The sequence below is a fragment of the Artemia franciscana genome, chromosome 20 (assembly GCF_032884065.1).
Source record: "Artemia franciscana chromosome 20, ASM3288406v1, whole genome shotgun sequence".
Classification (NCBI taxonomy): domain Eukaryota; kingdom Metazoa; phylum Arthropoda; class Branchiopoda; order Anostraca; family Artemiidae; genus Artemia; species Artemia franciscana.
Genome location: NC_088882.1, coordinates 2,951,071 through 2,977,333, shown reverse-complemented (window position 1 = coordinate 2,977,333; position 26,263 = coordinate 2,951,071). Strand labels below are relative to the sequence as shown.

The following is a 26,263-nucleotide window of genomic DNA, read 5'->3' as shown; positions in this document are numbered from 1 at the left end:
AATTTTTTGCATATTCTTTTTATGTACCTATATTCTTATTCTTTTTATGTACCTATTTATATCAAGCACTGTTTTTAGAGTTTCGGTTACCATTGAGCAGGGTCACTCCTTACTTACAGTTCGTTAACACAAACTGTTTGATCAAACGCTATATGTGAACAACGGGCGAAGTCTACGTTCATTTCCCTTGTTTCCTTTCTTTACTCATATTTTCTTAAATACTACTGTTATTATTTTAATTCTTAATTTATTCTCTTCAAAATCGATTACTATCTGAAAGAAGAAAACATCATAAATGTAATACATGTCGTCATGTTTTCCACTGAAGCAAATCGTTTTAACGTCTTTACAATAACTGGAATGGACCTACGGGGATCTTGGCTTCAAGTCACATCCAGGAATCCTGGCTCTAATAGAGAAAGAGAGAAAAAGAAAGAAAAAACATATCTTCAGTTGAATTCCTTTCCCATTCCATGGACAGTAAAAACAAAAGAAGAAACTGTAACTTACTTTGGCCCTATTGAATGCAGCTTTTTCAATCAGCTTAGAACAAGCTGCTAAATTCTCTGACTTGTCTTCTTTACAATTAAGTTGGGTAACCGCAATTAAAGATTTTCTCATTTTTGTGAAACTTCGTGCTTGTTGGGCTCGTAAGGGTAAGATATTAAGCATAACCAGTCTGTAAATCAGAATTGAAAATAATTAAATATATCAATTTGGTTGACAAAAATAAAACACTGGCTGAACCAATTACTCTAGTAAATACGATCAAAAATTAGCAAATTAAAAAAATCTTAGCAATAATTCGCATCTCCATGATATGAATCGTTGCACCAGGTGCACAAAGTGGCCCTATATGTCAATAGATGTCACAACACATCTATATGTCAATAGATATATATATATATATATATATATATATATATATATATATATATATATATATATATATATATATATATATATATATATCATAGATAGACATCTATATGTCATAGATAGAGGCCCTATATGTCAATAGATGTCACAACACATCTATATGTCAATAGACACAGTTTAATCAACACTGTTAAAATTTCCGTTGAAACGTCAACATCAAAAGATGACATTGACCATATAACACCTTCGGGGAGCCGGTTGCAGTTGGTTTTGCAGTACAAAAGAAATTCATTCTTTTTACTCTTACATAGCTTTTTATTCCTTCGACAAATGACAGAGAACTGTGTAGTAACGTATTACATTTGTCGTCTTGACATTCAATGGCAAATTGAGAGAAGGAGTTGAGGTTTTGCCCCATCAGAAGGAGGTGGACGGACGCAAATGCAACTTGATATTTATTATTTAGATTATATTGTTTACATTATATATTATACTAGCTGTTGGGGTGGCGCTTCGCGCCACCCTAATATCTTGTTTGTGGGGCGCTTCGCGCCCCCCCCAGGCCCCCCCGCGCGCGTAAGTCGTTACGCGCCATTTTAGTTACGCAACAATTTAGCTGTGTCCCTGTGTCCCACCTGTGAATATAGATAGATATATATATGTTTTTAACTACGTACAACTTGCGAATATACAACATTCTTCGCTGTCCCATTGTCTGTGCATATAAATAGATTGTCAGGTTTACTGACTCTTGAACATGCAACATATAATTGTCCATGGGAAAAACAATCCGTATTCAGATCTATACCTCATTATTCTAATGATCGCCCTTGAGCTTTGTTGATGGTGATTGCTAATCGAACGTTCCCTATGTCCCCGTCGTCATTTATATATCCCCCTGTGCCCCCGGCGTCCCCGTTGTAGTTGCGTCCCGGTCGTCATTTATATTCCCTGTGTCCCGATCGTCATTTGTGTCCCGGTGTCCCAGTCTGTAATTTCTCGTTGAGTGTCCCAGTCGTCATTTATATTCCCTGTGTCCCGGTCTGTAATTTCTCTTCGAACATTCCCTGTGTCCCGGTCATCATTTATATATCCCCCCTGTGCCCCAGCGTCCCCGTTGTAGATGTGTCCCTGTGTCCCGGTCGTCATTTATATTCCCTGTGTCCAGGTCGTTATTTGTGTCCCGTTGTCCCAGTCTGTAATTTCTCTTTGAGTGTCCCGGTCGTCATTTAAATTCCCTGTGTCCCTGTGTCCCGGCCGTCATTTGTGTCCCGGTGTCCCGGTCTGTAATTTCATCAGTTGACAAACATGACGTCAGTCGACAAACAACTTCATGACGACATACAGCTCAATCCTTATATTGACGTCAGTAGACAAACATGACATCAGTCGACACACAAACATGACGTCACTCGACAGACAGACAGACAACTTGTTTTTATATATACACTAGCTGTTGGGGTGGCGCTTCACGCCACCCTAACGCCTAGTTGGTGGGGGAGCTTCGCCCCCCCCAAGCCCCCCCCCGCGCGCGTAAGTCGTTATGCGCCATATTAGTTACGTGCCATTGTAGTTGTGTCCCTGTGTCCCACCTGTGAATATAGATATATATATATATGTATATATATATATATATATATATATATATATATATATATATATATATATATATATATATATATATATATATATATATATATATATATATATATATATATATATATATTTTTAACTACGTAAAAATTGCGAATATACAAAATTCTTGGCTGTCCCATTGTCTATGCATATAAATAGATTGTCAGGTTTACCGACTCTTGCACATGCAACATATAATTGTCCATGGGAAAAACAATCTGTATTCAGATCTATACTTCATTATTCTAATGGTTGCCCTTGAGCTTTGTTGATGGTGATTGCTAATCGAACATTCCCTGTGTCCCCGTCGTCATTTATATATCCCCCTGTGCCCACCGGCGTCCCCGTTGTAGTTGTGTCCCTGTGTCCCGGTCGTCATTTATATTCCCTGTGTCCCGGTCATCATTTGTGTCCTGGTGTCCCAGTCTGTAGTTTCTCTTTGAGTGTCGCGGTCGTCATTTATATTCCCTGTGTCCCGGTCGTCATTTGTGTCCCAGTCGTCATTTGCTGTTGCCATTGTAGGTTCTTCAGTCATTTTACAGTTAAACATTTTTCCGTCCACTATCTTCTTACAATTAAAAATTTGTCTTTGAAGGATTTTCTTAAATACCTTTAATGACGTCATCGTCATAACAAACATGACGACAACTAACTTCATGACGACATTATGACATGACGTCACTCGACAGACACACAAACAATTTATTTTTATATAGATAGATAAATATATATATAGTATATATTTAGTGTATATATATATATATAGTATATATTTAGTGTATATATATATATATATATATATTATATATATATATATATATATATATATATATATATATATATATATATAATATATATATATATATATATATATATATACATATATATATATATATATATATATATATATATATATATATATATATATATACATATATATATATATATATATATATATATATATATATATATATATATATATATATATATATATATATATATATATATATATATATATTGTGATTTCTCGGCACGCTTTCTGTTCTTACTTTCTCTATCAGCCTCAAGCCTGTTTTCTTGCTGTTCTTGTGATTCCTCGGCACGCTTTCTTTTCCTACTTTCTCTATCAGCCACAAGTTTTTTGGCATAGACTCTTTGAGCAGCTTCCTCGGCTGTTGCCATTGTAGGTTCTTCAGTCATTTTACAATTAAACATTTTTCCGTCCACGATCTTCTTACAATTAAAAATTTGTCTTTTGAGCAGCTTCCTCGGCTGTTGCCATTGTAGGTTCTTCAGTCATTTTACAATTAAACATTTTTCTCTCCACGATCTTCTTACAATTAAAAATTTGTCTTTGAACAATTTTCTTAAATACCTTTAATGACGTCATCGTCATAGCAAACATGACGACAACTAACTTCATGATGACATGACGACATGATGACATGAAGTCACTCGACAGACCCACAGACAACGTATTTATATATATAGATAGATATATACAAGACGTCATTTGCAAAAACCAAAATGAAGGCTATTAACGAATCGTCTCAGATTTCCGACCTGTCTATATCATATTTTTTTTTATGCGAGAATATCCCAAGCTACCGATTTCCCCGAAAAAATATGGAGCCGAAATATGAATATATATATATATAAATATATATATATATATATATATATATATATATATATATATATATATATATATATATATATATATATATATATATATATATATATATATATATATATATAACTAGCTGTTGGTGTGCACAAGCGCGCACGTGCAAGTCGTTACGCGCCATATTAGTTACGCGCCATTGTAGTTGTGTCACTGTGTCCCACCTGTGAATATAGGTAGTTGCGAATATACAACATTCTTGCTGTACCATTGTCTGTACATATAAATAGATTGTCAGGTTATCCTACTCTTGAACATGCAACATATAATTGTCCATGGGAAAACAATCCGTATTCAGATCTATACCGCATTTTTCTAATGATTGCCCTTGAGCTTTGTTGATGGTGATTGCTAATCGAATATTCCTTGTGTCCCCGTTGTCATTTATATATCCCCCTGTGCCCTTCCGGTGTCCCCGTTGTAGTTGTGTCCCTGTGTCCCGGTCGTCATTTATAGTCCCTGTGTCCCGGTCGTCATTTGTGTCCCGGTGTCTCGGTCTGTAATTTCTCTTTGAGTGTCCCGGTCGTCATTTATATTCCCTGTGTCCCGGTTGTCATTTGTGTCCCGGTTTGTAATTTCTCTTTGAGTATCCCGGTCGTCATTTATATTCCTTTTTTCCCGGTGTCCCGGTCGTCATTTCTGTCCCGGTGTCCCAGTCTGTAACGTCAGAAAGTCTCCAATGGCTCTGGTGGTGCAGCCAGTTGAGGAAGTTTAACTTTTCCTGAGGCGCAACACATTCCCATTGTTTCTCCATTAAATTTCAAGGCCTTGCAATAGGGACAAATTTTAGACATAGTCCCGATTTGAACACATCTACTCAAGCTATAATCATCGACTGGGCTGTACCTGAATGCCAGGCGATAATTTTGACGTTGCTCTTGTGATTCCTCGGAAGGCTTTCTTTTGGCATTATCTCTTTGAGCCGCAAGCCTGTTTTCACGTTGTTCTTGTGATTCCTCGGCACGATTTCTTTTGACATTATCTCTTTGAGCCGCAAGCCTGTTTTCACGTTGTTCTTGTGATTCCTCGGCATGATTTTTTTCGGTTGGTCAACTGACGTCATGTTTGTCCACTGACGTCATTATAAGGATTGAGCATTATGATGTCATGTATGTATTTTGTATGTTTGTATATGACGTCAAAGGCTTTGTATATGACGTCAAAGGCTTTGTAAGTATATATAAAGTATATATAAAGGCTTTGTCAAACGCCATTAAAAGTATATAAGAAGGCGTTTCAAAGAGAAATTTTTAGTATAGATCTTAAAATGACAGAAGAAACAGCCGAGGAAGCTGCTCAAATAGTTAATTCAAAGAGAAATTTTAGTATGGATCCTACAATGGCAGAAGAAACGGCCGAGGAAGCTGCTCAAAGAGTTAATGCCAAAAGGCTTGCGGCTAAAGAACGCAAAACCACGCAGTTAGATGAAAATCAACCTGGACAGCGAGAGTCAAAACGTATCAAAACTGAAAATGATAGCGATGATGATTGGGTTTGGGATTTTGACTTGTATAAGGTCATCAATGCCTACCAGATTTTAGTTAAAAAAAACAAAGGTTCGGTGATATGTATTTCATAGTGACGAAAGACAAGCCAAGGTAAAACAAACCAAACAACTTGAAGGTGATACCGATGATAAAAAAACGACGTTGAAAGGACTATCGTTTCCCAGTTGCAACATCTTTTCCACGAAAATAATAATTTAGTGCTTCTGTTCAAAACAACAATCGAATTGATGCCTACTGATACGCAACTATCAACGAAGTGGCAATCGCTATGGTCGGTGATCAGTTCTTACCTCGAGATAATATTCTTTATAGGCGAAACAATCAGTTGACAAGAATTGCTTAAACTCATCGATGCTACGATACCCTACAATATCCTATCATTTTTTGGGATGGAGCCGACGGCTATAACTTTAATATTAAATTGATAAATCCAGCCACTAACAAAGAAATGGATAAGAAATGCAGCGCAATGAAATATCATGCCTATAGATTAATGATTCGTCATTTATTACATTTACATATAATCCATCTTGGGATTAGATACAACAGCTTTTACATCCTGGACAATCGCCGGTTCATAGACATGTCATTACGGCCCATGTCTTCCGGCAAAAGTTGCTTTCCTTCATCTCTTACAGAGTTATGGGAGAAATACAAATCGCAAATGGCCGAGAATATACTCCACCGAATACGGCTAGAAGGGCAGATATGACGTTGGACTTTACAACAGAAATTTATAACTGCACTTTAGTTATGTCTGAAGATTTGTGCTTATCTATTTTAAACAAACTTCTCAAGCATTTGGGAATGCCTTCACCTAATCGTACTGCTTCCATTTCTACATGTGTAGAATGGGATCGTGAACGAAGTTACAACACAATTGATCTATTGTCGTACGTTACAGACCGGGACACCGGGACATAAGGAATATAAATGACAACCGGGACACTCAAAGAGAAATTACAGACCGAGACACCGGGAGACAAAAGACAAGCGGGACACAGGGAATATAAATGACGACTGGGACACTCAAAGAGAAATTATAGACCGAGACACCGGGACACAGGGTCACAACTATATATATATATATATATATATATATATATATATATATATATATATATATATATATATATATATATATATATATATATATATATATATATATATATATATATATATATATATATATATATATATATATATATATATATATATATATATATATATATATATATATATATATATATATATATATATATATATATATATATATATATATATATATATATATATATATATATCTGTCTATATTCACAAGTTGGACACAGGGACACAACTACAATGGCGCGTAACGACTTACGCGCGAGGGGGGCTTGGGGGGGGGGGGGGGCTTGCGAAGCGCCCCCACCCACTAGGTGTTGGTGTGGCACGAAGCGCCACACCAACAGCTAGTATATATATATATATATATATATATATATATATATATATATATATATATATATATATATATATATATATATATATGTATATATACATATACATATATATATATATATATATATATATATATATATATATATATATATATATATCATATAAATATCATATCATATATATATCTTATGAGAGCATATAAGCATTTTCTTATATGAAGTCACGCATAGCATAAATACACATGTTGAGTTTCCAACGCATCAGTTATTTATATAATAAAATGTCTGTTGGAAGGCCTAACAAACGAAAATTTGCCCCATCAGTAGCGTCAACACCTTTACGGGGAGCTAAGGAAAAGGCTATTGCTAAACTGTCTCAAGCAATCAAAGTCCGCCCGGGCAAGTGAGGAAATGAAGAGCAAGAACACATGAGGTTAGAAGACACGCGACACCGAGCATGTGAGCGAGTCAATGATAATCAACCTGGACAACGAGAATTGAAACGTGTGAAAACTGAAAATACTAGCGATGATGATTGGGTCTGTGATTTTGACATGGATAAGGTCATCAACGCCAATCATACCTTTGTTAAAAAAACAAAGGTTCGGCAATATGTATTTCATAGTGATAAAAGACAAGCTGAGGTAAAACGAACCGAACGAATTGAAAATGATAGCGATGATGATTGGGTTTTGGATTTTGACATGGATATGGTCATCAATGCCTACCTTACCTTAGAAAATCAAAAGGCTGGACTAGATAAATCGTTGGATGAAAAACAAGTCCCCCCCCTGAACAATTAAAAGAAACAAAGGTTCGGCGATACTTCTTTCATAATGACAAAAGACAAGCCAAGGCAAAAGAAAAAGTTTTATCCCACCACCTGAATAACAAAAGAAACAAAGGTTCGGCGACATGTCTTTCATAATAACAAAAACAAGCTAACGTAAAAGTTAAAGGTACAATAAAAAACTTAATTTTACAAAGGTATTACTTTTAATTTAAGGTCCATTTGGACGTCATGACATCAAGAAAAGGCTCACATTGTCTACTTTTAGAAGACAAGCGACAATGAGAGTCCATATATAGAAGCCTGCTACGTACCGAGTGCCAGGGCCAGGTGGCTTCAAGTCTAACTGAGTCCCTTTACTTCCTAATCATCATCAATAGAAATTACAAAATAACAATTAGCAGTCAACTGCCAATACTGACAAGGTCATTCACTTTTCCCAAGATGAACAATATATTTCTATATTTATAAAGAGTATCCATCCCTGTATACTTGAATTAATACCAAAAATAATACAACTAGTGATGATGATGTAAAAGGAAAGGGGGCAATGATATGAACTGATCGTCTTGGCAAGACTGAAATGGATTTTAACATCAACCTTAAAAAATACGGTAATTGTAAACCTATTGGCTAACCTCAAAGAAAAATGTCTAAGATAAGATTGCAAGGGAAAGTATTTAAAGAAGGAATTAACTTCATAGCTTTTTTGCTTAAGCAACAATTAGACTAGGATTGTCACTGCAATTAAGGACACTCACAGATTGTTTCGACTTTTCCGAAGAATTTGCCCATGGAAACGGGGCACCACCTAAGTGTTTGCTTTCATACAAATTTTAACAAACTAATTTTATGAAACATTAAACTAATTCAACCATCATTAAAAATGTCTATAATACAAACAAACAATTAGGGTTTCTAAGGGAGGTAACCAATAAAAGGCAAATCATTTTTTGTTCCTAACAATTTAACATCATGCAATACTTAAAAATAAATGAAGTCCCTGCATGGAGATGGCAGTATTGATTTGTTCCCGCGGAGTGGATACTTCAGTTAATAACTCAACTCTCGTATTGTATGCATAGTTAGTGAAATATATGACTATTTAAGTAAAGGGTAAATAACTCTTTTTTCTTTAATATCAACTATTCTCTACCCAGTGCAGTAAATTAAGACTATAAAACCAACCCCTAGTTGATGAGTTAGAAAGGAGGAGAGTACTTGTCCCTCCCCCACAAATAAGGCTGAAAAAGAGGAGATAGAAAAAGACATATACCGAAATCTTTGCGATTGTGAAGAAAATAAAAATGTATATTTCCAATAAGAATATCAACGAAAATAGCATAATCATTTTTTTTTACTCCTAAGATTATCTCAAAAGGATAAGAAATTACAAATTACCAGCAGTTATAAACTTTCAATTGATAGGGTTCATAAAAAGAGAGAATGCCAGGTTAGAATGCATATTTTAAAGAACTACTTTTAATATGAGCTCTGTTTCCTTGAGAGGAAATTCACAAGTCTCTTTAATAACATTGCAATTATTATAGTCCAAAGCCTTTAACTGGAGGTTTATAAGAACCCCTCACACATACTCCCCCTCCAAACCCTCTTAGTAAGTTTCATAAATCGCCTATTCATCTTAAAAGTAAAAGATTATTACGAAAACAAATAAACTTAAGCTAGAATGATCAACAGTTTTGAATTGAACCTTCAAACTTGTCTCTGCGATGAAGCCTTTGTGCTAGTTCTATTGTCAGTAATTGAGGGGAAGGGACGTCCTTGCCCCCTTAGTTTTTGCTCCTGCATAGGTTTTCAAAAACACCTTTATTGGTAATTTTGTTTCATCGTTTTTACCGTTTTAGTAAAACTAGTCTAACAAGACTTGATTTGTTAGAGAAATTTCCGAAAAAGCACTTTTTTCATTTGCAAAAATGGAGGAAACAACTGAAAGTGCACTTTATGGGAATGTACTATCAAGTCAAATTTTTAAAAATCGATTAGGCATAATATAAGCTTTTAAAAGAGCCCTTAAATAGCTCTCTTTTGTAACAGTAGCCTTCTAGTTTCTGCTAGTCAGTAGTAGGCGATTCATAAAGCCCTGTCTCCATTATGGCTTTTACAGGGAAAGTCGGCCGATTAAAAACAGCTTTTTGTTCATCGAAAAGCAAACGTTCCTTAAAAACATGTATTGTTTTGTAAAGTATGGATAATGAACTTTAAATTGTAGACTGAAAATTTTTCACAGCTGTCAAGATTGTTTACTCTTTTCTAGAGGTGTCTTATCTCTTCTTGATCGGTGAAGATGAGAAGTTATATTGGAAATAAGTTTTCAACTGAAACTAAAGAGCGACATTAAAACTTGAAACGAACAGAAATTATTCTACATGAAACTTGAATTAAAAACGAGTAAGTGTTAATTAAAAAAAAAGTTTATACTCGGGAAGTAAAGAGCAAAGTTGAAACTTAAAACGAACAAAAATTATCAATTCACAGCCTACGTAATATATGCATATATATATATATATATATATATATATATATATATATATATATATATATATATATATATATATATATAACTAGTACAAATAAACCAACTAATTATGTTTCCCTATGTGTCTAGGATTATAGACAACTAGCGCTTTACTGAAAACACATAATAATATGGGAGTTTTGGTATAGTAAAAGCAAAACAATTAAATACATTTTTTACAGAATAAAAGTATTACCAATCCCTTTTAGGATCAACCTCTTTTAAGATAAAGTAACAATCTATTTTAGAATGATTGCATTATACTTTTTTCTCGTTTAATTTTGTATCACTTCTGCATGATGGCTCAATTCAATACCTGGCTCTCGTTTTGTTTAAGCCAAGTAAAGCCATATGGATAGAATTGGGACTAGAATCTGTATCATAGCTTGAAATTCACTGTTGTATAGAGAGAAATAACCAGATATCCAGAGTTCATATTATGTAATATTTTATCTTCATTTCAAGTAATACTAAAGCATTTTTCTTAAAATTCAAGATTGTATTACGAAAAGAGAAATCACCAATGCAACAGCACAAACACATTGAAAAAAAAGAAAAAAAAGAAAGAGACAGAAGGAGAAAAGGAAGACTGTTTTCCTAAATTAGTGATTAATATAGATCCGCACTTGAACGAGGCCTTAACCCTACTCATCCATACAATCACATAGGTCAAACAGCATAGCCAAACACAATCAACCATAAAGAATAATCCATGGACAGGCAGTCAGGTCGTCAATAATTATAAGTCGTCATTTACCAAACAATAAAAACAGTAAAGACAAATAATTCAGAGGCAACAACCCAACACAATGATTACCAATATTAATCACTATTGGTATTACAGCTGGCGATACCAAAATGCTACCTGATAAGCCAATCCAATATTTCTATATGCTGTTCAATGACTTTGTGGTTATTAGAAAAATATTTAATTATACACTTGTGATTTTAAAATATTTTTTACTGTACTGAAAGTTACTCATGTTACAGCTGGTGTTAAACAATTCAAATCTTTATAGATTAGTTTATTGTTGTCGGGCTACATACTCACTTTTGACTTTTAAATGGATATATCCTTTTAGGTGCTTGAATTTTGTGTTTTCAGTAAAGCACTAGTTTTCTATAATCCTATAAACACAGAGAAACATAATTATTTGGTTTATTTGTACTAGTTTTATTGATATATATTAGATAGGCTGTGGAGTAATAATTTTTGTCTGTTTTATGTTTCAACTTCGCTCTTTACTTCCCTCGGAAAAACTTAGTTTTTATTAATTAATTGCACTTTAAGTAATGATCTATTGCAATTTTCTGCTCTTAAGAGCACCATAAATTTCCTACAATAGCAAGGTTTTCTATATTAACCACTTTGGAATTATATATTTGCCTAAATATACTAAAGATCTCAGTCAAGTGAGGTTTGAAAGCAACTTTAAAAGTTTGTTTTCTCAGTTCTTTTGTTAATTTTTATGGTAAAATTGGGACAAAAAGTAGAGATACACAATTTATTTTCTTATTAATTTCGTTTTCTTTAAAACAAACGGTTTATTTAGTTTTTTTCTATTGTTTGACATATCATTTCTTTGGGATACCCACTCCCAATTAAAATATCTTGATTGAAGACAAGTTCTTCATCTAAATATTTTGGCGATGATAGTTCCAGCACCCCATCATCTAAAGAAATAATTACCCCCCTTTTATCTTGAATTGGGGTACTAGGCTTAAAAGATAAATAACGGTTATTAGTAGTTTACGAAAAAGCTAATTTGATATTATCTCCATGAATCCGTATATCTAAAAATGGTAACTTATTTTCTATTCTCTTTCAATTGTAAAAAGTATGTTCCAAAAAACCTTAAAATTCTTCATGATTTCAAATCATAAAATTGTCAACCGTGCCATCCCTTCTCCATATTTTTTTTTTTTTTAAATACGAATCTGAAGTTGATGTTTCCGCATGTTCTACAAAAATGTTTGCCAAAGTGGAATAAAAGTTTTGAGATTGGTGAGCCTCTGAATTGATTGAAAAATTATTTTCTAAACTTAAAATAGTTTGTGTAATTGTAAGCTATTTTAATTATGTTCAATGAGGTTTATATCTCTTTTTCCCCCATTGATTTCATTAATACATTCCCTAATACCTAATACGTTGAGGCTGGTGATGGTACGGCCATTGTGGTCAAATCTGAAACTTCGATTACCGCTTAAGAAACCGTTGAAAGCCTATATCATAAATAGAAGAAGTAGGGATACTTGTATGATAAACGCCCTACCGCTCAAGTTGTTCATTCATTGACGCAATATAGAAACCGTTTGTTTTTCGTTAGTTTTCTTTCAGCTTAGTGTGGGACAAGACAAAAAGAAGTGACAGAATAGATAGAAAGTATACAATTTGTGCTATATACTTGCACATCAGGGGGGGAGGGTAAAGTATTTGGACAGTTTGAAGGTAGATAACAATTCTTGAAACATAATATGCAAAATAATTGTACCTAACTCATCAGGCATTCAGACCCGCTATACCTACCCCGCAGATATATAGCCCAAATTTTTTTAAGTATTACATTTTTATCTTACTTTGGTAGATTTAATTAGGATTGAGTGTCAGAGAAACAGGGCGTATATCATACAAATACCGAAGAAAATAATACAAGTTTTAAATTCCGTTTGTTTTTTTAGGTCATTTCGTTTCATTTGCTCGTATTTTCTTTTTTGCTCTTTTGAACATATTGGAGTCATTTCTTTCCATGTTAGTAACTTGAAATACATATTTTAGGATATATTTGCGCACGAATGGAGATGAGGTAGGTGTACGGAATAGTGAAAAAACCTCAAAATGTATTAACTACAATTTCTCTGCATCTTATGAAGTAAGGGTTGTTTTCTTAACATGATTCCTTCTCAATAGTTCCAATCGTGCTTTAATACCGCTAGTGCTTTTCTGATCATCACAAGAGAGCTTACCCTGCTTGTCTCACGAACGGGGGACCGGGCTATGCCTTCCTGTGACAGTTTTTTTTATGAGGAATTATAATTCTGCATTTTAGCAAAAGAAGAAAAACTCACCGTTTCAAACAGTTCGTGGTAACGAACTGTAGTAAGGAGCGACCCGGCTCAATAGTAACCAAAACTCTAAAAAATAGAATTGTGGTACCAATAGCTACATAAAAAGAATCGCATTTTAATGCTGATTTTAAATATATAAGTTTCAACAAGTTTAATCTTACCCTTCAAAAGTTACGAGCCTGAGAAAATTCGCGTTATTTTAGAAAATAGGGGGAAATACCCCCTAAAAGTCATAGAATCTTAACGAAAATCACACCATCAGATTCAACGTATCAGAGAACGCTACTGTAAAAGTTTCAAGCTCCTATCTACAAAAATGTGGAATTTTATATTTTTTGCCACAAGGCAGATCACGGATGCGTGTTTATTTGTTTGTTTTTGTTTTTTTTTTTTCCCAGGGGTGATCGTATCGACCCAGTTGTACCAAGAATGTTGCAAGAGGGCTCATTATAACGGAAATGAAAAGTTCTAGTGCCCTTTTAGAGGGACCAAAAATATTGGAGGGCACCTAGGCCCCCTCCCACGCTAACTATTTTCCCAAAGTCAACGGATCAAAATTCTAAGCTAGCCCTTTTATTCAGCGTAGTCGAAAAACCTTATAACTATGTCTTTGGGGACGGTTTACTCCCCCAAAGTCCCCGTGGGAGGGGTTACAAGTTCAAAACTTTGACCCGTGCTTACATATAGTAATGGTTATTGGGGAGTGTACAGGCGTTTTCAGGTGGACTTTTTGGTTGGACGCAGGAGTTGAGAAGAGGGGGATATGCTGGGGGAACTTTCCATCGAGGAATTTGTCATGGGGGAAGAAAATTTCCATGAAGGGAGCACAGGATTTACTAGCATTACTTAAAAAAAAACAATAAAAAATAAATATGAAAAAGTTTTTTTTTTTTAGCGGGAAGTAAGCAGCAGCATTAAAACTTAAAACGAACAGAAAATATTACGCATATGAGGGGCTCACCTCCTCCTAATACCTCGCTCTTTACGCTAAAGTATTTTTAGTAATTTCAACTATTTATTCTGCGGCTTTTGTGATTCAGGGGTCATTCTTAATGAATTGGGACAAAATTTAAGCTTTAGTGTAAAGAGCGAGGTACTGACGAGGGGGCGAACTCCCTCATATATGTAATAAAAACATAAGAATACAAAAGTTCTTTACGTAAGCTAATTTATAAGTTACGTATATCTTTTACTTATAAAAAGATTCGTAAAAAATTAAAAGTTCTAGTTGCCTTTTTAATTAACAAAAAATCGGAGGGCAACTAGAATTACTCCCCCGCTCTTTTTTCTCAAAATCATTCGATCAAAATTATGAGAAAGTCATTTAGCCAAAAAAAAAATACAAATTTCGTTTTAATTATTCCTCTGCGGAGAGCCAAAATCAAAACATGCATTAATGCAAAAATGTTCAGAAATTAAATAAAAAAACTAATTTTTTAAATGAAAGTAAGGAGCGATATTAAAACTTAAAACTTACAGAAATTACTCCGTATATGAAAAGGGCTTTTCCTTCTCAACGCGCCGCTCTTTACGCAAAAGTTTTAACTGTTTTAAAATGTAGAGTTAAGAGAAAGAGTCAAACTTTAGTGTAAAGAGCGGCGCGTTGAGAAGGAAAAGCCCTTTTCATATACGGAGTAATTTCTGTAAGTTTTAAGTTTTAATGTCGCTCCTTAGTTTCATTTAAAAACTTGTTTTTTTTATTTAACCTCAAAAAAGAACATACGCTACGGCTTTATTTTTCTATCGTCTTCATGTCAATTGTAAATTGGATCTTTGGCTAGTAAACGAACAAGAATTAAAAGCAATGTCTCCTGAGAATTGGGATGTTTCCAACTTTAGACTAGATCACTTAATTCACAAAAAAAAACTATCTTAATTTCAGATGACAAAGGATATGGAACTCATTTTACCTGGCTTCAATCAAGCTAGAAAGAGTGAAAACTTTAAACCTGGTTACAGCAAGTTTTCTGAAAATCTTCGTCAATCCGCTCCCAATGATTTTCTGTGTAAGATGTTCTGCGGGGGAAAGGAGTGCAAATACGAAAATCCCAAAATTTGGAAAACAGAAGACAAAGCAATGGAGAATCTATACTCTCATTGGTAAAAACTTATTTGATCCGTAGATACAACCTATACTCAAATTGCACAAATTCGACAACATATGAACTCTTGGCAATAAAACTTTAAAATATTAGAGAGGTTCCTCTGAATCTGAAATGTTCGTGAAAGACGTTGACCCGGCCAGATTAATTCCACTGATGAAATTAAAATCTATGCAAGGATAATAGAATTTGCAGTCTATCTCCAGGACCCCATAAACCGTAAACCCCGTAAACAAGGCAAAATTATTCTTTTAAAGAAATTAAGGAAATAAGAACAAAATTGTGGAAAAAACTTATGCCTCCCAATTTTAGAAAATCACAAATGGACCATAAAAATTCCGTCAGTAGAAGCAGAAAACTGTACATAGTACAAAAAAATGATAACCTAAATGTGATACACACTTTAAGAGAGAACAGTTGAAACTAAAACCATAAAATTCGAGTAAACAATAAAAATTACATAATAAGATCAAAAGAAGAGAAAAAAAAAAGTTTTCATTCTATGCTTCTTTTCACTTGTAGATGAACACTCGCATTCCCTGTCTCCCCAAATGACATTACTTTGGTTTATACATCTAAATAGCTTACCAAAGAGGTCTCTTACATCCCAATAGCTTAACATATTTGCGTCACTCCATAGAAAACGAAAGTTGAAAAATTTAGGAAAACGTTGAAAACCGGTAATTGATTACAGATCCGTGATTTAACACACGATTAAGAAAGCCGCCAAGCGTAGATTAAAGCATAGAATATTGAATCATATAATCAGAAAAACCATCAAGATTCCTTTGTATAATGGAAACTGATGGAGTAAGAATTAATATTTGCGGGCAGTTGACTGGCCCCTAAAGTGCCCTTATAATCACCAAAATAATATTCTCCAAAGGATTAGACTGAAAACCATGCTATTACCAATTTTCTGCCAACGTTTGGTAACCCAAACTTTATTTCCTTCACAACTCTTCACTTTTTGTTGGCAACATTTTCTTGGATTTTTTTTCCATTAGACCAAAATAGGCCCAAAAAAATGAAGCTAGGCCTCCAGTGCTTAGGTCATGTGAAGTGCTAAAACAACTTAAACCAAAACTACCAAAGTTGCGACCAAACCTTCGTCCAATTTGCAGAGCAAAACAACTGGTGCTGTCAATCGAATTAAATTCGAATACTTTGCAGCGGCAAAAACATTCATGCCTGCTGATGGTGATGGAATTTGATTGATCATATAGGCCATGGATGCGAATGGTAATTCGCACTTCTCTCGCAGAGGTCTGAACAAGCAAAGATATGTAATACCATTATTTATGCTGTTGATCAGGTTTTGCTAATGACTTTTACTAATTTGGCTGATAAAACGACTTTTTACTCCCCTCCCCCTCCCAAGGAGTTCAAATGTGTTATAGACCACAACAAAGCAGGATGACAGTTTGGCTATTATTCAACAATCCATTTTGGTAGATACCCCTCTGATTACAATTTAGGAACTCCTCGACCCCCCTCCACACAGAGGTCAGATTATTTTGAATCCAAGAAAAGATAAACTTATAAGATACTATTAAAATTGCCTCAGACTATCCGGCATATTTTGCTGAAATCCAACAATTTCTCGATGAGGAAACACATTTTGATACGTTTTTCAAGAATTTTAAAAGCCACTCCCCCCCGAAAAAAATACTCCCTCCTCCCGGAGAAAAATCCTGGATACACCCTTGATGCACTCTCCAATAAAGTTTGGATCAGGTATTGACTTAAAAAAGGTGGTACTAGAACTGTTAACTCTTGTTTCTCACCTAATTTGGTTGACTACCAACAACACATTCTTGTAGCTGTTTAGATTACAATTAGTTGGTACCCCCCCCCCCCCCCTCCTTTGCAGAGTTTTGTTTGCATCCAGAGACCAAAATACAAAACTAGGACTCTCGCTCTTATGGAATCAACATTCGCCTTTAGTACACAGGCTGAGAACAAAATTTAGAAATTAATATTGACATTAAGTAATTGACGGTAAAATGGATGCTGCAAGGACCATTTCAGTAATCTCCAGCTGAAAGGACACTTATCAGGATAATATGCCTCTTACAAGTTTGCTGTCCTTTCAAAGCGATTCTCCTTTGGGTGTGCACCCTAAAGCCAGAAGATGAAGTTTATCTTAGTGAAAGATTTTGGTTATTAGCTGTTTTCGAGGGTGCCTGCAGATAGTTTACGGATGACATCTACTTTGGGACATTAGAAAACGATACGGTTTAAACAGATATTATACTTTGAGTGTATGCACCTTACAGTGGTATTTTTTTTTTATAGACTAAATGTCAGGCTGTTTTTAATTTAAGTCAGTTGATGTGACAGTAACTGGTATATTACGTTATTTAAAGTTTTTAGCAGAAATGGGTCCATTTTCCTCCATTATATTTTTTTCACACTTAGGACTGCAAACATATTTGCACATTTTCTTTGGTGTGACTCAAACATCAGGCTTTTTTGACAGGACAAAGCCATTGATCAATATTAGTTAAGACCACAAGAAAATACATTATAAATTCTTATAAAAAAAAAAAAAATGAAAGGTATTACGAATCCTACGAAAATTGTTGAACAATGTTGCAATGATTTCACTCTCCATAAGTGGGCCTATGGCACTTGTTTACAAACCATAAGAATATGAACTTGTTCATGATTGGTGGATATATTTTTCCTCACAAATCATACATTTCTTTACATTCTTGCGCTAAAGGATGGCAATGTAAAACTACCATAAGCCTTAATTCGTCATAGCCAGGGATAGATCACGAGGAGGTTTAAATCCACTTGAAAACTAAAATGTTTTGTGAAATCATATAAAATATAAGTTTGATTAAATTATGGTAATATAAGCAAACTAAAATATTTTGGACCCCCCCCCCCTTTTGAGACACTGTTTAACCTGTGGGCTTATTTGCTTGAAACTTCAGGAAAGAGGTGCTAACGGTTATGCCTTTTCACTTTTGCCTAGGATCACAGATGATATCTTAGCCATGGTGCGGCCTACTACAGAGCACATCAAACAAGGCCTGATGAATTCTTTAGAAAGGTAAGCAAAAACAATTTTGATTACTTAGAAAAAGCACATACAGGAGAATCACGCTTCCTCTTTAAACAATTCAATCAAATGACCAAAAAACTTTTTAAGATTTTCAGATGCCCATCCTTTTTAAACTTACCAATATTTTAAAGGTGGGCCTTTTTCGACGCTTCAATAAGCTGAAAGTTAATTTTTCCCTTGCATATAGTCTGGATATAATATGCGCCACTGATCGATCAAACAGAGCTAAGAGTTCAGAAGGACGCCTTCAAATCTGCGGGGCACCATTCCCTATGATTAATACTGTACTTCATTGAACTACGATGCTGTTAGAGAGAAAAATGAACTACGATGTTGTTAGAGAGAAAAATGAACTACGATGCTGTTAAAGAGAAAAATGAACTACGATGCTGTTAGAGAGAAAAATGAACTACGATGCTGTTAGAGAGAAAAATGAACTACGATGCTGTTAGAGAGAAAAATGAACTACGATGCTGTTAGAGAGAAAAATGAACTACGATGCTGTTAGAGAGAAAAATGAACTACGATGCTGTTAGAGAGAAAAATGAACTACGATGCTGTTAGAGAGAAAAATGAACTACGATGCTGTTAGAGAGAAAAATGAACTACGATGCTGTTAGAGATACTGAGGAGAAAAATAGCGGTGTCAGTAGCAAATAAAGCTTGGGTTTTGCATCCAAATTTGCATCATTTCCCAACTCAGAGCAAAAAGTAACATCAAATTATTGGCAAAATTAGCATCAAATTAAGAACAGTTAGAGCAGCCTCGGGACTGCTAAAATACATCGTAAAATGGATCACTTAAAACTTTGTATTTGTTTTTGGCTCTGTTGACCAGCTGATGCTAACCGTCGATGCCTTGCATTAAGAGGCAACAAAGGTAGGAGTGGCGCAACAGATTGACTTAAAAAACAAATTAGGATAACCGAGCTCCTACTTCCGTCTTAATCCCCATGTTGCTGTTTATCGAGGTCATGTCAGAGTCCTCAATAATTTCTTAAAGGAATATATTAAACCAATATAAACAACCGCATTCTTGCCTAGTATGCAAATACGGGCAGGATGATTGATCTGATTTTGGTTTTTGTAAGGAGCTAAGAAGACTGAGAGAGGAGACTTTTGCTGGGTGGTTTGAAGGGGTGAATGGTTTGATTTTATTTTAAGTGACAGAAATTCCAGGGGGGATAAAGTTGGGAAGGTTGGTTGGCATGGGCGTGGCACATGATAACTACTACTTTTTATTTTTACTCTATGTGAAGTTTTTTGTGTAAATTTGAATTTCATATATTTCTAGCGCGTATTTGAGTGGTTGTTTTGTTCTGGCAGAAGTATCACTAAAAGGGGTTAGAGAATCAAAGAAACGATACAAAATATCATTTTATTGATTTTTTACCCATTATTTTCTTTAATCATCGGCAATAAATCTTTGAAACAATATCTAAAAGTAAAGATGTGCTTGATATTATGAAGAAAAGGTGCGGAATCTTAATTTCAAAAGCAACCCAAAATTATCAGTGTTGAAAAAAAAATTATCCCTTTTTTGGAAAATTACGATCTAGAATTTATCGTGTATTTTGCTTTAAAAAAATTACCCCCCCCCCCCATGCTTTCTGCGAAATGGTTTGATTTTTTGGCTCATTAGACCAAAACTGTAGTTGGTTCGACGGGCTATCGGTTTGTTTCCCCATTGTTGAAAACTCCCTTCCAAGGAAATTTTGTCCCAAAATTGACTCCCAAGAAAAACTTTCCTCATGAACCCCCCCTGCCCGTGGATAATTTTGTCCCTGCTTATTAATAACGCATTCATCGCATTTCTAAATTTAAAGTATTTGAAAAATTACCCCCGGAAAATTCCCTCCTCGAACCATTCTTCTGCCAGGTCCCCCCCAAAGACGATTCTCCTACCAAAAATCTCTAAGATAAAATTCTCAACAAGAAAATCCATTCCCAGAAAATCCCCCCTCGCCGAAAATTCCCCCTGATAATTATCCTACATTGGAAGTCGAGTCCATTAATCGAAAATTTCCATAGATTGAAAACCGTAATAATACAATGAAAAGATAAATGGGAAGATCAACTTTTTTCAAACGGTTTTTGCAATAGAGTTAATCCCACGCGGAATAAAGTTGTCCTTTGCCCACTATTTATACAAAATTACCAAATTAATTTATTTTGATTTTCCATACAGAGTCGGAAAAAGATATACAAAGCAAATTCATTTTAAAATGGAAAAATTTCCCCCAAGCGGAATTGCCCGCCCCCATAATTATACCAAGTGGAAAAGTTTCCTTACATGAAAAATAATTATAAAGTTTCTAATTTTCAAAAATATTGTAGAAAACATAATTCAGAGAGTTTACTGAAAAGTAATTTTATAATTCTGGACGTGTATTAGATGACGGTGTTCGTAATTAATAGCCGTACTGAATATCAAGAACATGTGAATAATTTGACCGGAAAGAACTGTCTATTATTTGTGTTGAGGGCAAGACCGTATCCAGGGGGTGAAGGGGGTTAGGAAGTTTGACCCCCCTCCTTCTGAAATGTTTGTCAGACTCAAAAATGAATAGAAACACAATTTTATGCGTTTTTAAAGCTTCTTTGTATCCCCCCCCCAAAAAAAACAACAACATCCTTTTGTACCCCTTCCCCGAAAAAAACTTCTGCATACGACCCTGGTTGAGGGCAGTCTAATTTCATCAGCGCGAATAATATTAGGAGATTATGTGGGGGGGGGGGTGGCAATTTACTCCCAAAACCATTGCAAGAGCGCACCCAACAATTCCTTAAAGTTTCTTGACGATCGGATGAACAGTGTAGTAATACATAAGGGACAGACTCATACGTACATCCGATCAAGAAATTCCGAAGGCTGGTGGTCCAAAACCCCTAGTCCTACTCCTGGATACGGCCTTGATATATATATATATATATATATATATATATATATATATATATATATATATATATATATATATATATATATATATATATATATATATATATATATATATATATATATATATTATTTATATATATATATATATATGTATATATATATATGTATATAGATATATATATATATATAAATAATATATATATATATATATATATATATATATATATATATATATATATATATATATATATATATATATATATATTATTTATATATATATATATATGTATATAGATATATATATATATATATATATATATATATATATATATATATATATATATATATATATATATATATATATATATATATATATATATATATATATATATATATATATGTATGTATGTATGTATAGAATATAATATAATATATTTTATTCACTGCAATAGCTGGAGCTAACATGAGGATGTAAAACAAATAAACAGTAACAGAAAGAAAATTAAGGCAGCAAGTGCTACTTCAAGGTCAATAAATTAAAATGAGTCACAAAAAAATTAATATAAGTCATGAATCTATTTTCACGATCAAAATAGCGACCATTCAGAATAAATAAGTATATAAATGGGGTATATTAAAAACACACAGAGGCAAATACCTGAGATAAACTACACCGAATATTAAATATTTGTCAAGGTAATATTATTAAAATACCGAATAAAATAAGAAGCAAATGTTTGCAATATCTTTCGGTACTAGAGGCTGGATGGGTTACTAACTCTACGACTATGAAGTGAATTGAAGTTGAGTTGTCTTAGTGCATCATCATATGTTGAGTAGTTACCTCCAAGTATGATTTTTACAGCTCGTTTTTGTATCATCTTAATTCTATCTGATTGGTCTTTCGTCAAACCCGGATGCCAATCTGGACACGCATACCCAAGAGAAGGTTTAACATAGCTGCAGTATACACATTTCAAGACCTCAGTTGGTACTTGGCTTACCAAATCTCTTCAGGTTGGAAAACGATTGTAAAAGTGAGGCACCTTTTTTAGTCAGATAGTCAACGTACAAGTTCCATCTTAAATCTTCATTCAAAAGTAACCCAAGTATTTAACAGTTTTCTTTGTCGGCAGTAGGGAAATAGAAGAGTGACTGTCGACCTATAGGATGGAAAAGGTCATATAAGAGCTCTTAGTTTCACTGACCGTCAGTTCTACTTTTCCTAATTTAGCTTTAAGGTCATTAAAAATCCTCGTCAAGCCAGACAGTCCGGTAGTCGGAGGGCTTAGTTGCAGTGATAAAACATTCAAATCATCAGCAAACTTAAAACGCTCTCGAACTGTTGCTGAAATACGATTAAAAACTAATAGAAAAGAAAGTAGGCCTAATTCAGCCCGTTGTGGCGAACCGCGAAAAATGTTTAAAAATCGAGATGGCTCGTTATAAGGGAGTAAACACACAGAGATCTTTTAAAAAGATTAAATATAAAAAAAACAAGTTTTTCTAACTGAAAGTAAGGAGCGACATTAAAACTCAAAACGAGCAGAAATTACCCCGTATATGAAAGGGGCTGTTCCCTTTTCAACGCCCCGCTTTTTACGCTAAAGTTTGACCCTTTCTCTCCACTCTACTTTTTAAAACAATAAAACCTTTAGCGTAAAGAGCAGGGCGAGCACTAGAACTTTTAATTTTTACCGTGAATGAGCCATTACTGGGATATGTTCTGGTCTCAATTTATTAAAATCGTTCTTTTTCAGTTCTTACCGCTTGTTGCAGACTGTTCAGGATAGGTTAGAGCTTGTTCAGTTATTGCTGTGTGGATTTTCTTCTTGTGCCATTAATATCTCATATTTTTTCCTACAGTTTTTGCTTAATTTAGATAAAATATACATTTCTCCTTCTTTCATATGCTATGGAGTATGGAGGCTTTGGGACGTTTTATGAAGTATATTACACATTTTTTAATGTATGAATAAAAAATTATCTGATAAAAAGTCTGTGTACTTCCAGAGTTGGAATCAAAACAATTATCAATTTACAAGAGCCAGGTGAGCATGCATTCTGTGGCCCAGGGATCTTAGATGGCGACTTTACCTACCGTCCTGAACACTTCATGGAAAAACAAAGTAAGTGGACCGTTTATATTTCATCCTGTCACCCTGAAGATAAGGGACGGTTCATAATTCTTAATCTTTTCACCGATATTTCCAACAGTCACACTTGAAACGGACAAACATATCAAATGAGGGCGAAATTGCCTATTTTGGAACTACCACAATAGGACGTGTTAAGCGGTAGAAGTAGAAAGCTTTATTAAAATAATCATTCTTAATGAGATTTTTCTTTTAAAAAAATCCATTAAAGAGAGACCATGTTATTTTACATAAAGACACACAAACTGATATTCAGTCAGGCGAAAGAACTCAAATATGTAATTTCAAAAAAGGAAAAGCCAACTGAGACCAAAAAAATTTTTGGAACTACCACAATAGGACGTGTTAAGCGCTAGAAGTAGAAAGCTTTATTAAAATAATCATTCTTAATGAGATTTTTCTTTTAAAAAAATCCATTAAAGAGAGACCATGTTATTTTACATAAAGATACACAAACTGATATTCAGTCAGGCGAAAGAACTCAAATATGTAATTTCAAAAAAGGAAAAGCCAACTGAGACCAAAAAAATTTTTGGAACTACCACAATAGGACGTGTTAAGTGCTAGAAGTAGAAAGCTTTATTAAAATAATCATTCTTAATCAGATTGTTCTTTTAAAAAAATCCATTAAAGAGAGACCATGTTATTTTACATAAAGAGACAAACTGATATTCCGTCAGGCGAAAGAACTCAAATATGTAATTTCAAAAAGGGAAAAGCGATATCCACTGAGACCAAAAAAAAAATTAATTTAAATAAAGAGCGACATTTAAACGAACAGGAATTATTCCAGTTACGAGGGTAGCTGCCGCCTCCTCAACCCCTAACTCTTTACTCTAAATTTTATTGTGCTTTAAAATACTTTTTATTAAAAATTTTACTTTCTTTTTTCTGAGCAATGGTTCTTAAAGAATTGGACAAATCTTCATCGCAGAGGGGAGGGGATGAGGAGAGGGCTGCTCCTCTCATATACAGAATGCACTCTGTTCGTTTTCAATTGTAATGTCGCTGTTTATTTTCATTGCAAATAAAATTGTTTTATTTATTTGATTTCTGTCCATTTTTGATAATATACCCAAGGATACCTTAAATGAAAGAAATGGACCGCCCCATCAACTCTTTAATCAAAATGTAACTTTTGCACAACTTTTTGATGGACTTCGTCGAACGGATCATTTTCAAACAGTTTTTGCAGGTAAAAATATGAATGTGATCTTTTATGGTACATCATATTATATAATAAGAGGGGAGTTGTCAGCGCGCATGAGGCATATTACATACTTCCTCCAAGAATATCCATCAGAACACAGGGAGGTTTTTGGGGAAATCATGAATCATCCCCACCTTCCTCTGCTCTCCTTCTATGTCTTTATGAATGTTCAATGAAGTTTACAAAGATTCGGGCCAAAATATGGACTTTTTAAGGCTTCCAGCACCTCCCCCTCAGAGAAATATCTGCTAATTCTCCTCTACCATTACCGATGCATAACAATGCACTGTATTTATGTCTAACAAAATACACTCCCAAACCTCCGTCTCAGGGAAGCTGAATAAGCAGATTTTCAATTATTTATACATCTATTGGCACAATTACATTTCGGCCATCTATGGGCCAACATTGCTGTTTTCCGCCATGAAATGGCAAAAATCCCACTTTACTGTGGTGTGATACCTGTTGACAATGTAAAAGGCAATAGAACTTCCGAATTCTGTAGAAATGAACAACCCCTGAACAAGTCCAAGAACAACCTTTTGAAAATAAAATTGTATTTTTTTTTATAGGGGCTTAAAATAACAAGCCTATGGTTAGTTATGTACTGAATTGGATTGTACAATTTTCATTGAGATCACTTTCTTTCTTATTGATGGTTTTACTTGTTTCTGAAATTCATAAATTTTCTCGAGTTCGTAATTTTTGATGGATAATTTTAAACTCAATGAATCGGACTTACTTGGAATCTCCATGAAAAGCTAGTGTTCTTTTTTATATTGTTATCAATTTTTTTTATAAGCTTTGGTTACTATTATCTTACTCGCAGTTCATTACAAGGGACCTTTTGATTCATAAAGTTATTTTTTGCTTATTTTATCTTTTATAATCAGATTAACTATTAGACTAGGTTTGACGACACTAAACTAAAAACATTTACTTTCATTTTCAGTTTTTTATTACAATTTTGCTTGGAAGGATTACAGTGAAGCTACCATGGAGGGGCTACTTGACATTCTTAAAGTTATGTCATTTGCACTGGAACAAGGAAAAATAGCTGTGCATTGTCATGCAGGTGAGCCTGTTATTGTCAATTCAATGCCATTGATATGAATTGAACAATTGAACACTTCATTGTCAATGGGTTTCAAACTGATAACTAGGTATGCTAGTCAGGTTCTTAAATTTTCAAAATCCCGCATCGAAAATCCACCTAAACTTACAAAAAAAACTAGTGTTTGTACATTTCTAGTAGTTTAATATTGTAAAAACTAGTAAATACT

At 34.2% G+C, this 26,263-nt stretch overlaps 2 protein-coding genes across 5 annotated transcripts in view; one reads left to right on the top strand and one right to left on the bottom strand.

The window, feature by feature from the left end:
* The window catches only part of LOC136040280 (protein tyrosine phosphatase domain-containing protein 1-like), a 79,785-nt gene that overhangs the window by 13,932 nt on the left and 39,590 nt on the right, over positions 1 to 26,263 (top strand). For 3 of the 4 annotated variants that reach the window (XM_065724526.1, XM_065724527.1, XM_065724524.1), the window contains exons 2-5: positions 15,420 to 15,637; positions 18,626 to 18,703; positions 23,628 to 23,743; positions 25,933 to 26,055. In XM_065724526.1, the coding sequence (XP_065580598.1) occupies positions 15,420 to 15,637; positions 18,626 to 18,703; positions 23,628 to 23,743; positions 25,933 to 26,055 (535 nt within the window). Of the gene's footprint in view, positions 1 to 8,969; positions 9,052 to 15,419; positions 15,638 to 18,625; positions 18,704 to 23,627; positions 23,744 to 25,932; positions 26,056 to 26,263 lie in introns of those variants that run through there. The other variant, XM_065724525.1, reaches the window with a different exon arrangement.
* The window catches only part of LOC136040283 (nitrilase and fragile histidine triad fusion protein NitFhit-like), a 97,650-nt gene that overhangs the window by 43,964 nt on the left and 27,423 nt on the right, over positions 1 to 26,263 (bottom strand). Inside the window, exon 2 of the mRNA XM_065724530.1 lies at positions 511 to 679. Within this exon, the coding sequence (XP_065580602.1) occupies positions 511 to 672 (162 nt within the window). The 5' untranslated portion in view covers positions 673 to 679. The remainder of the gene's footprint in view (positions 1 to 510; positions 680 to 26,263) is intronic.